The sequence below is a fragment of the Rhinatrema bivittatum genome, chromosome 13, assembly GCF_901001135.1.
Source record: "Rhinatrema bivittatum chromosome 13, aRhiBiv1.1, whole genome shotgun sequence".
NCBI classification, from domain to species: domain Eukaryota; kingdom Metazoa; phylum Chordata; class Amphibia; order Gymnophiona; family Rhinatrematidae; genus Rhinatrema; species Rhinatrema bivittatum.
In genome coordinates, this window is record NC_042627.1 from 38,827,273 (window position 1) to 38,839,649 (window position 12,377).

At 47.0% G+C, this 12,377-nt stretch overlaps 1 protein-coding gene across 4 annotated transcripts in view; it reads left to right on the forward strand.

Annotated features, from left to right (window-relative positions):
* LRRC49 (leucine rich repeat containing 49) overlaps positions 1–12,377 on the forward strand; it is a 315,450-nt gene that overhangs the window by 181,174 nt on the left and 121,899 nt on the right. For all 4 annotated transcript variants that reach the window (XM_029575276.1, XM_029575277.1, XM_029575278.1 and 1 more), the window contains one exon: positions 7,836–7,919. In XM_029575276.1, the coding sequence (XP_029431136.1) occupies positions 7,836–7,919 (84 nt within the window). The remainder of the gene's footprint in view (positions 1–7,835; positions 7,920–12,377) is intronic.

A 12,377-nucleotide genomic window follows, 5' to 3' on the forward strand; every position in this document is an offset into this window, starting at 1 on the left:
GTATGTACTAGGGAGGTTATTTTTTGTAAGTTGAATGATTTTCAGTTTTGCATATAAAATGAGTGTGTTTTTATTATTTTTGTATTGTTGTTACCCACTGCTGTTACGGAGCGCTAGGAGAGCGGTCCCGCTTACCAGGAGATGTGTGTTCTTGGACCATGGCTCGACCCCAGAGGAACTCCGAAGAGGTGCTGCAGCAGGCGAGGCATGCCCGAGCATGGGCTGGACAGGAGCGAGGCTGGACTGAAGACAGATGACTGGAGATACTGAACCTCCTCCGGACCTGCACGCTTCGGAAGACCAGCAACGCAATGGTGGTCTTATGAACAGTCCTCCGACCGTTCCAAGCCCTTTCGGACCTGCCGCAGGGTACGGCAAGAAGCGGCAGGCCGGTTGGAGGCCAGGGCAGCGAAGACCAGAACATGGAGATTCAGACGAGACTCAGGAACGAGGTACTTGGATGCACAGACGAGACTCAGGAACGAGGTACAAGGCATTCAGAAGACTCAAGCAAGTACTGGGTTGAGACTGCGATGCAGTGCGCCCTACACAGTCCACCCGCGGGACTGGTCACGGACCACGCTGGACTCGAGGAGCCTCTAGACGAGATGTGGAGCAATGAAAAAGAACATGTCTCAGAAGCTGTAGAGGCCTGCACCGAGGCGCACCCTACTCAGCCGCCAGTGGCTGGTCGCGGACCACGCTGTTGGTACAGGTTCTGACAGAGTCTTTGGCACGGACAGAGCAAGCACAAGGGACTCCGTAGACCAGGGACAAGTACAGAAGCGGAAGTCTCCCGGAGGCTAGTGCTGCAGAAGTGAGGAAGGTATTGCACCATGAAGTGCCCTACACAGCCCGCCCTTGGGGCTGGTCGCAGACCACGACATGGCACGCCAGGAAGAGTGGCACGAGGAACCAGGAGTTCAGGACAGCTGGACTGGATCATGGACATCAGGAACAGAGAACAAACATGTGGACTGGAACACAGGATCAGGAGACAGACCTCAGGGCTGGATCACAGACATCAGGAACAGCAGGCGGACATCTGGACTGGAACAAGGACATCAGGACAAGACGAGGAGCTCCAACGAAGAACAGGAACACAGGACCTTGAAGAAGAGCTGGAACAAGGAAGACTCCTGGAGCGAAGGCCAGCAGGATCCCAGGAGTGTCTAACTCCTTGTGAAGGCCAAGCTGGAATGGACGCTGAGCCCTTTTGTAGGGCTGAAGAGGACAACGCCCAGGGAGGGGTCAGCAGAGGGCCACACCTGGCTGGCCCTTGAAGAACAGGAGAGAGGCACGTGCCCGCGCCTAAGGAGAGCTGGAGAAGAGAATCAGGATCGTTGGTGGCGTTCTCCAAGCCACGTGGAAGGCCCAAGAAGCAGGCAGGCAGTGGGAGCAGCCCTGCCATGAAGCTGGACGAAGGGCAGGCTGCTGGAGCGGCTCCATGCCGTGGAGCAGGAAGCGAAGGATGGCTGCAGGCACTGGCAGGGACGGCTTCCCTGCCAGGCAAGGACCCGGGCTGAAGCAGGCACCGGCAGGGACGGCCTCCCTGCCAGCTGAAGACCCCGGGAGTGGTGCAGCATGTTGGGGGAGAGCCGGAGTGGCAGCAGAGGTCCCAGCCGCACGGGAGAGCTCCTGGCGGCCCGACCCTGCCGCGCAGGACCGGAGGCAGCCGGGGGGGGGGAGCCCAGCGACAAACGTCAGCGGCCCAATTGGCCGCATGAGGTAAGGGAGCCTGCCTGTGCTCCTCGCGGGCAGGATTGCAACAGTACCCCCTCCTTAAAGACCCCCCCTCCTCAAGCCTCTTGTCAACAGCTTGGGAAGAAGGCGGTATTCCATATACCGTCAGGGGCAATCAAGGATCCAAGGACGAAGCTGGAACTTCTTGGCAAGGAACTGTAGCAAGAAGAATACTTGGGCAGAAGACAGGACAGAAGTGGTCAAGGTCCAGGCAAGACGAACACAGAACATGGTATGCTGAAGGCGCAGGTCAGACAGGGTGCAGGGTACAGAACCGCAAGATGGTATCTTGGTTTAAGGATCAAAGTGGCAGAGGCAAGGCTCCATCCAAGACTTGGCTTTGAACGGAAGTCCTAACACTTCTTAAGGCTGAAGCTGTAGTGCAGGATGGAGTGACAAGGTGAAGACTAGACGCTGAGTTGACGGTTTCAGAGACTTAGCACTTCAGTGACTCAAGGTGGATGAAGTTGAAGTACGGAGTCAAGGTAGCAGTTCAAGATGCGGTGAGGGGTGGTCTTGGTATCACTAGAAGATGGAAGACATCCCACAGTTGGTTCAAGTTTATTTATTTATTTATTTATTTAGCATTTTTTTATATACCGAGGTAGAGCAGAGTAGCCTTCACTCCGGTTTACAATTATAACAACCTGATACATAAAACTATTGAAGACATTGAAAAAAAAAACCAAAAAAAAAAAACCAACAGCATTTAACAATCTGAGAACAGTCATGTAAAACATATGGACAAGGCAAGCTATCCCAAAGGATAGGCATATTGAAGATAAACCAGATAAAGGTGTACCAAAGGAAAGGTACATTGAGTAGACAGAGATCAAGTATAATGATAAGATAGTCTTAGATATCTGTAGGAAACTGGATGATTAGACAGAGGGGGAATAAATGACAAAATATGGGAAGCTGTGGGATTTAAAGTATGGTGGGACACTCGTTGTTGGGTACCAAACAATAGTTCAAGGATCAGAGCTTAGGAGTATTGGTGACTTCCTAGAATACGTTAGTTAAGGATGGTAGAAGACTATTTAGTCACTGCTGGTGGTCACGGACGGAATAATACTTGGCAAAACACGTAGGCTGAAATTCTTTGGTTGGTAGTTGACACTCACACTAGAGTGGTGCTAGACTTGATGGTCGGAGATGGACATCCTCTGGACTACTTGGGGGCAAGCTGGAAGTAGATTTACTTTGAAAAGGCACACTTGGACAGGCACCTTTACTTGGATGGTGAAGCTTGCAGTGGATTCCAGAGAAGAGGTCGGTGGTCTCGAGCTTGGGGTGGTGAGCGAGGCAAGCATGTGGTAACTGAAGTACTGAAGAAACCGAGCGGGAAGAGCGAAGGAGTTTGCTGGTTTAACTCGAAGAGATGACCGATGCTCCAGGCCCCATTGGACAGATGACAACAGATGGGGTGCAGGCGCCTCCTGCAGGTCATCTGGAGAAAAGTGCCACAAGCTGGCGAGTTGAAGACATCTCTTGCAGGATGGTGAACTTGATGGACGAAATGCGCAGGATTCCAGCAAGATAAGCTCCTCGGAGCAGGTGAGTCCTGTGAGTAGATCAAGAGTGCTCAGAGGAAAAAATAAAAAATTCTGGACATGATGGTCGTGCAGAACAGGGACCAGATGCTGCAGCTTGGAAGATGATGAACCTGGGCGCAGGCGCCTCCTGCAGGTCGTACAGCAAGTGTACCCACGCCAAACAAAGTCTCAAGAAGGCACTCGATGGAAACAGATGCTAAAGCCTCTAGCGATGTGGAAAAAAACAAAAATTCAAGGAAACTGGTGCCTCCAGCAGGTCGGTAGATTGTCAGCCAAAAATTGGAACAAAGGTTTTTTCCTAAAAAAAATTTCTTTGCAAAGAAACTCCGGGACTTGGCAAGAGCCCATCACAAGGACATGAACGCCGAACACATGGCCTTCGCAATCTGTTATGGAGCGCTAGGAGAGCATTCCCACTTACCAGGAGATGTGTGTTCTTGGACCATGGCTCGACCCCAGAGGAACTCCGAAGACGTGCCGCGGCAGGCGAGGCATGCCCGAGCATGGGCTGGACAGGAGCGAGGCTGGACTGAAGACAGATGACTGGAGAAACTGACCCTCCTCCGGACCTGCACGTTTCGGAAGACCAGCAATGCAATGGTGGTCTTATGAACAGTCCTCCGACTGGTCCAAGCCCTTTCGGACCTTCCGCAGGGTACGGCAAGAAGCGGCAGGCCGGATGGAGGCCATGGCAGCGAAGACCGGAACGAGGTACTTGGATGCACAGACGAGACTCAGGAACGAGGTACAAGGCATTCAGAAGACTCAAGCAAGTACTGGGTTGAGACTGCGATGCAATGCGCCCTACACAGTCCACTGGTCACGGACCACGCTGGACTCGAGGAGCCTCTAGACGAGATGTGGAGCAATGAAAAGGAACATGTCTCAGAAGCTGTAGAGGCCTGCACCGAGGCGCGTCCTACTCAGCCGCCAGTGGCTGGTCGCGGACCACGCTGACGGTACAGGCTCTGACAGAGTCTTTGGCACGGACAGAGCAAGCACAAGGGACTCCGTAGACCAGGGACAAGTACAGAAGCGGAAGTCTCCCGGAGGCTATTGCTGCAGAAGTGAGGAAGGCATTGCACCATTAAGCGCCCTACACAGCCCGCCCGTGGGGCTGGTCACGGACCACGACATGGCATGCTAGGAAGAGTGGCACGAGGAGCCAGGGGTTCAGGACAGGTGGACAGGATCACGGATATCAGGATCAGGAGAAACAACTTCTGGACTGGATCATGGACATCAGGAACGGAGAACAAACATTTGGACTGGAACACAGAACACAGGATCAGGAGATAGACCTCAGGGCTGGATCATGGCAGACATCTGGACTGGAACAAGGACATCAAGACAAGACGAGGAGCTCCAACGAAGAACAGGAAACACAATACCTTGAAGAAGAGCTGGAACAAGGACGACTCCTGGAGCGAAGGCCAGCAGGATCCCAGGAGTGTCTATCTCCTTGCGAAGGCCAAGCTGGAATGGATGCTGAGCTCTTTTGTAGGGCTGAAGAGGACAATGCCCAGGGAGGGGTCAGCAGAGGGCCACACCTGGCTGGCCCTTGAAGAACAGGAGAGAGGCGCGCGCCCGCGCCTAAGGAGAGCTGGAGAAGAGAAGCAGGATCGTTGGTGGCATTCTCCCAGCCACGTGGAAGGCCCAAGAAGCAGGCAGGCAGCGGGAGCAGCCCTGCCACGAAGCTGAATGAATGGCAGGCTGCTGGAGCGGCTCCATGCCGTGAAAATTGGAGCAGGAAGCGAAGGATGGCTGCAGGCACCGGCAGGGATAGCTTCCCTGCCAGGCAAGGACCCGGGCTGAAGCAGGCACCGGCAGGGACAGCCTCCCTGCTGGCTGAAGACCCCGGGAGTGGTGCAGCGCATCGAGGGAGAGCCAGAGCGGCAGTGGAGGTCCCAGCCATACGGGAGAGCTCCCACGGCCCGATCCTGCCACGCAGTACCAGAGGCAGCCAGGGGGAGCCCGGCGACGGCGGTACGCCCGCCATGAAGGAGACAACGTCAGCGGCCTGACTGGCCGCGTGAGGTAAGGGAGCTTGCCTGCGCTCATCATGGGCAGGATCGCAACAACTGCGTACATTAGATTGAGTGGGATACAAATTCTTCCAAAATAAATACAAAATGATAGTAAAAAAATATGTGGTTCATTATCTCACTACTCACTCATAAGGATCAGCTTAACATCTCCTTATGAGCTGTGAAAAATACACATTTTTCTACTGCTCATAAATTTTTGTAGAAAACGTTTAAAATGTTTTTTTGTTTTTTTTTAATTTGTTTCTTGTGGTCCAAGTAACTGATGGGAGCTGTTTTAGCCACCAAATTCCCAAAGTTAGGTGGCCAAACCATTTGAAAATTGATTCCCTAGATAACATGCATTTTGGGGGTAATTTTAAAGCTGATTGCATTGGTGAAAAGTCTGCGGATACATTTTACCTTACACTAATCTTCAAAGGGAAACTGTGCATATAGTGCTTTAGGAAAAATTACTCGCACAGAAGGTAATTTTCCAAAGGATTTACATATGTAAACGTGGAATATATTATACCAATTTTCAAAAGCCCATGTATGTGCATAAAACACAATTTTATGCACATATATCCTTTTGAAAAGTACTTCTTTTATTTTTTAAAATTCATAATTATACACATAGGGCCGGACTTTCAAAAGGTTATGCGCCGGGCCTATTTTAAAAAGGCCCGGCGGCTCGCGTAAAGCCCCGGGACGCGTGCTAGTCCCGGGGCTTTACAAAAGGGGTGGTCTGGGGGCGGGGACGGGGCCAGAGGCCTTCAACACAGTGGCCATTGCCGCTGTGTTGAGGGATCATGTGCCGGCAGCCTACCGGCGCACGCAACTTGCGCCTGCCCAGAAGCAGGCGCAAAAGGTAAAATAAACATTTTGGGGGGATTAGAGTAGGGCTAGAGGGAGGAAAGGTTAGGGGAAGGGGTGGGAAGGTCAGGTTAGGGGGAAGCGAGGGAAGCCAGTGCGGCTCGGCGCGTGTAATGTGCACAATTGTGCACCCCCTTGCGCGCGCCCGACCCTTGCTTTTATAATTTGCACGCGCAAGTTATAAAATTGGGTGTACATGTGCGCACGCCGGGTAGCACGCGCACGTGTACCGTTTTAAAATCTACCCCATAGTGCAAACACTTTCTGACCTTGTTTCTGGGAATGCCTCATCTCACTGCTGATAAAAATATGCGCATATGTGTGCACTGTTACTCGCATATAGGGGTGGGTAATTTTATTAAAGCCCATTTCCGCAGGTAAAGCACTGTTTTAGTTGCAGAAATGACATTGAAAATTTTCCTCCCTATAGCTGTGTGTTTTGTCTGTGTGGTCTGTGTCACTGTAACTGCATTACACTTTCAGTGTACTTTCAGTAAACTTTCAGTGTACTTTCAGCACACTTTCAGTGTACTTTCAGCACACTTTCAGTGTATTTTCAGCACAACAAACATTAAGACTTTAAGCCTATTCAGAAAACCTCAAATGCTTGTTTTTCTACCCAGCGACTAATCACAAAATGAAGGCACATGATTCTTCGAGGAAGATATTGTTCTGACTGCTATTATGTGTTCTATGTGAACTGCAAGTGAAACACTTGGGAACACTGTGAAGCCCCTTCCTGAATTAAGTCCATTAGTAGGCAATGTGTTAATGATCACTCTGAATGTCTCCAGTCTGTGTTTAACTACAAAAAGTAAATAAGTAAGCAACCGTAAATGCTACAGAGAACCTCCGTGCAGCAACAGGCATATATCTTCACAAATTTGTCACAAAGCCTTTGACTTGGCTTGCAGGACAAATTTTGGAGCTTTTTGTAGATAGTGTATTCATGAGTAATGAATATTCATGTGACCTCTTGGTTTTCAAATAGATAAATAACTTCATGATAAAACATATTTGATATTTCTTCTGTGTGATTGATATCAAATATTACAGTAATGGTAAATTTTAGTTTTTCACTAGTATTGCAGTACTGTTTGCTCAGTTTTAGTAGGATTGAACTGATATATTAATTTTCTTATTTCTTAACTGTTTTTGAATATAAAAATTGCATCTATATGATTTTACTACAGTAATATAATCAAATTCTTACTGTAATCTCAGGAGGGCTAAACTAGAATGAGCCGTGCAGCATGCATTGGCATCAAATGGCTGTTTTTTTGACTGACCTACATTAGTGTAGTTTATTGCTTTCACAGGACTTTCACAACTTCCTCAAATCTTATTATATGATCTTGAAGAAGCATGAGTGCTAAAATACTACACATTATGGTTCAAGGAAGAAAATCATAGGTTAAAAACATCAGACATTAAAAAAGGAGCCTTCCGTATGCTATCCAGTACATATTTAAAGGATTAATGGGTCTGAACTGTAGTATATTTAAATTGGTTAATTTTGTACAATAAGCCAAAATGAATGTCTAATAGCTTCAGCACTCAGGACCTTTTTTGACACACCCTCATTCAATAAGGCCGAATTATATTTTCCTGATTAAAGTCAATTTCTCGTTTCCAGGAAGAAGAAAAGCGCTCAGCATCACTCCTATTAAGAAGAGAGGAAGAGAGGAAGCGTGAAAGCCATAAACAAGCCATTCTGAAGGTATCATCTCTAGCTAATTTCTGTTTTGCTCATCAGGTATATTGTACTCATCTGGATAATCCTAATTTAGATTTATGTACTGTCACAAGGGCTGGGGTCGGGAAGTACCCTCGCAGGAGCAGGTTAGGATCACAGAGCAGGAGCTGGATCTCTTTTTTGCCTAGCTAGCCCCCTCCGTTGAAAGTTGAGCCCTTGGATTCTGGGGGCCAGTAGGACTTGGGTATGCCGGCTGAACATCATGGTTGAAAGCTGGGCTGGTCTTCTGCCTAGCCAGTCCCTTTTCCCGCATGTTGAGCCCTTGAGTTCTGAGGGCCAATAGGGTTTAACTGGACAGGCTGGTAAGCTGGTCAAGGCAGGGCAGACACAGGTTGGAGGATGTGGGCAGAGATAGACAGGAACAGGCAATAAGTTGAGGACTGAATACTGAAACAGACAAGGAGCTGTGGACTGGATGCCGGCACAGGCAAGGAGCTGTGGACTGTATACTGGGGATTGGACTAGTCAGGGCACGACAAGACCAGTCAAGGACAGGACTAAAGGCAGACTAGGACAGGACTTAAATGAAGGCAGACAAGGGTAACACAGAACATAGAAGCCCAAATTCAACAAGGCTATAGGCCCCATAAGTCCTAGATACAGAGTAGGCCCAAAGGCCATTAAGGTAAGGCCTAGGGTAGGCCACAGAGCAAGAAGGCCCAGAATCCACAAGGCAGGGCAAGGAACAAGAAGGCCCAAAGGCCACAAGGCAAGGTAAGAAAGGCCAGGTCAGAAAGCCAAGAGTGACTCCATGAAACAGCATCTAGGTTCTGACAAGGCAGGGTTAAATGGGGCTGGAGCTTGGAGGTGATGCAGGCAGCAAGGCAGAAATAGGTAGAGGTGAAGCTCGCTGAGGATCCCTGTTGCAGAGGAGGCTGCACCACAGGCTGAGTCATGTGGCTAGTGAGTACATGGCTCTGGTAGTTCAGAACGGAGGCCTCTGCTGGTGGAGAGGTGTCGTGAGGCTGCATGACAGGCAAAATAGTTACATGTAGTAGCTTTCATTTAAATAGGGATATATTGAACATTTTGGTTTAAAACTTCATAAACAAATATTCAGCTTCCTCAGGAGTATAAATGTTTGACAGCTGCATTTGGTGCCTCTTCAGCATGATATCTTCCAGAGCTGAGCGAGATCAAGGTCTGGTGGTAATATTATCATGATGATCATTATAGAGGTCCATGTTGAAAAGATTTGTCTAGTTAAGTTTGGGACTTAGCCAGAAAAAACTAATGGGATTTAAAAACCCCACTGCTCTCACTGCCTTTGACTTATCCGGGTAAGTGTTTAATTGGGTAAAACTTATCTGGGTCAGTCAGAGGTGTTCTGGGGCAGGGCTAAGTTGTCCAGGTATTTTACCTGGATAGTGCTGATATTCAGGATAATCTGGATAACGTTAGTCATGCTGTAGGGCTGTCCTAAATTATTTGGATAACCTTACTCCAATAATTTTGATTTAATCAGGTATATTCAGCAATGTGGCTGTGCTGCTGAATATCCAGTTTAAGTTAATCATGCACATTTATCAAGTTAACTTACTGGATAGCCCCAGACTGACTATAGACTTTATTATATATAGTTGAAGTGGGATACTGTAAGGTACAGAGATGTAAGGATGTGCTAGGGAAAAGCAGGGTTTTAACTTATTGATTCCAGGAAATCAACCCCATATATTAAATGAAAGCAGGAAATAAAATTTAATTAAAGCAAAAGTAAAAAAAATAAAAATCCCAATAATACTGTGACATTAAGTCTAAAGTGAATCTTTATAAAGTAGCTGACCTGAGCAGACTGGATCTCCTCTCCTGATTCCATGATCCAGTGTGAACAATAAGTAGAAAACCAATAATCACGATATATTATCTTTGTTTGCCAACAGTCTGAGTAAGATAATATGAATATTCTACTTGAGAAAAATTGTATTTGTCTGAATCCTGTAGATGAAATTATGTCGTCGTTTTACTTTTCTATGTCATCATGTTTCAGTTTTATAGTTTGCGAAGTTACAGAGTTGGGTATTATAAGAATGAAGCCCTCTCATCTCTGTGTTAAAACATTCAGTTTTGATCCTGGCATTGAGGAAATTGCATTACAATTATCCAAGGTCAACAGTCTCTTGAGCTCCAGGCTCGGGTGTGTTCATCTTCTTCTCATAGGTCTTTAAATAATGACTACACAAAGGGAAATTTTTTGTGGCCTTCAGAGCCCTTAGGCAAACAAGCTAGACCAAGATTGCAATGTTGAGATCAGACTACATGATCAATCAGTTTGTCAGCCAAGAATGCAGCCTTTTCTTGAAGTACATTGATCTTTTTGTTCAGGCCTTGTTCACTGGCCTTCAAGGTCACTAATGTTTTTCGGCTTCCATCAAATGGGTTTGCATTTGATGGAAATGTTGGTCACATTTCTCATTTTGACTTGTTAGTGAGCCCTTGACTTCTCAAAACTGATATGTAAGTTTGCTTTAATAGTTCCAATTTCTGAGTAGCTTGGAGATCACAAGGCAGAGGAGAGTATCTTTGTTTTCAGTCCAGATTTTTCAGATGAATAAGAGGTGTGCAGGGCTGGATTAATTTGAGGGTGGGGTGCAGCTGCCTCTGGGCACACCATTCTCTGAGAAAGCTAGTGCAATAGTAGTCACTGATAGAATCAGCATAGGCCCTGTGAGCCAGGGTATGCATGCAGGTCCCATGGCAGCCATGCCCTTTCTTCCTGTATGGGCCTCATGTTACAAAGGGAAATCTGCAGGGGGTGGGACCTCTGTGGGGCCTGTGAGCACATTCTGGATCTCAGATCCTGCACTGGTTGCATTGCTGGACCCAAAAAGCAACAAAGAAGGTGGTCTATCAAAGCCATGACGGTAAAGAAGATAGATAGATCCAAAAGTCCTTAAAACACTTTATTATGTAGTCAAATTGCCCGATAGTTGCCTAACTATCCAGGAGTCTTTAAGGGCCATCAAGATAGTTGCCCAACTATCAGGCAATTTGTCTACATAATAATAAAGTGTTTTAAGGACTTTTGGATCTGTCTGTCTTCTTTACCCTAGTTGCATTGCTGACTGCTGTTGCTAGCAATTGGGCTCAGGTCCAGACCCAGAAGTGCCCCCCCCACCACACCCATGTTTTTGGTAAGAAGCGTACCCATTGCTATGCATCAGTGCTGGTATGCATAGTGCAGCTGTATATGACCTCCAGAGTTAAAAACAACTCTTTTAGCCTACTTTCTGAAGAAGAAAAGAAGGCTTATGAGATTGCTGTCTGTGTGTGTCACCCTAATAACTTTTGTGTTTTGTGTCCTTTTCACTCCAAATTTTCTGGACATATCAGGGAGGATATAAGGACTCTAATGGGGTGGGTGTGTGTTTGATTGACACATATGTACACAGGCTCCTTTAGTTCTGGATGGAATTTCATGTAATAAAACATTTATTGTCCATACTTATTGACTTGGTTTTCTAAAGATAAGCAGTTCAGCTAGTCATAAGGATGGATGGTGTCATCCGACAGTGCTGACTCGGATCACTTTTCCAGAGCTTTCCAGCAAAGACTTGGAACTGGATTACTTCATATCTTCCAGATGAGACCGTAGTCTCATTTGTTGGAACTTGATGGCCCTCAAAGACTCTTGGAACAGATGCTGTAGAATGACACACCATGATGCTGATCCAGACATTTATAGCATTTCTTATAATGGTCAATGATGGACATCTTCTGACTGCAATTTGAGCACCTTTTGAAGCCAGTGGTCTGCTTTTCTGCATTGCTAGACAGACAGATGCAAAATTAAAGACATGGCTTGAGGAGAAAAAAGCATAGCAGCTGGGAGGCTTGTCAGAAGCATACAAAAAAGACCTTTTGACAAAGACAACAAAAAAGAAATCAAACTTCAGCATGACAGAAAACTTTCGAATGACAGAAAACCTATCAGGGAATTTAATGGAATGAAGAAAAAGCACTAAGGCACACAGTGCCTAAAAAGGGAAGCTGGAAATTGAGAAAACCTGCCCAAAATGCCCATAGGCAGTGAAATAACAGTGCTGGAAAGTGACCATCTGCTGCAACAGAAAAAGCCAAACTCCTTCGTGCCGCGGGAAGGTGGAAGCTGCTGTGAATACTGAGAGGAATCTTCAAGTCTTTGTTGGAAAGCTTAGAAAAATTGTTCCAAGTCGGCAACATTGGATGACATCACCGTCTGTGTGACTGGCGAATCTGCTGCCTTCAGAGAACACCTGTTACAGGTAAGCAATTTTGTTTTCCTATTGGATTATGTCAAGAAAATCTATTCACTTAGCACAGGAACTGGAATATCATGGGGAGAGGAGAAATGGATGTTTTCTGTCACATACTATCCACCGTGTACCTTGTTCTCCCCCCCATAGAAAAGTACAGAGTAAATAATTCTTACAGTTATTTTTTATC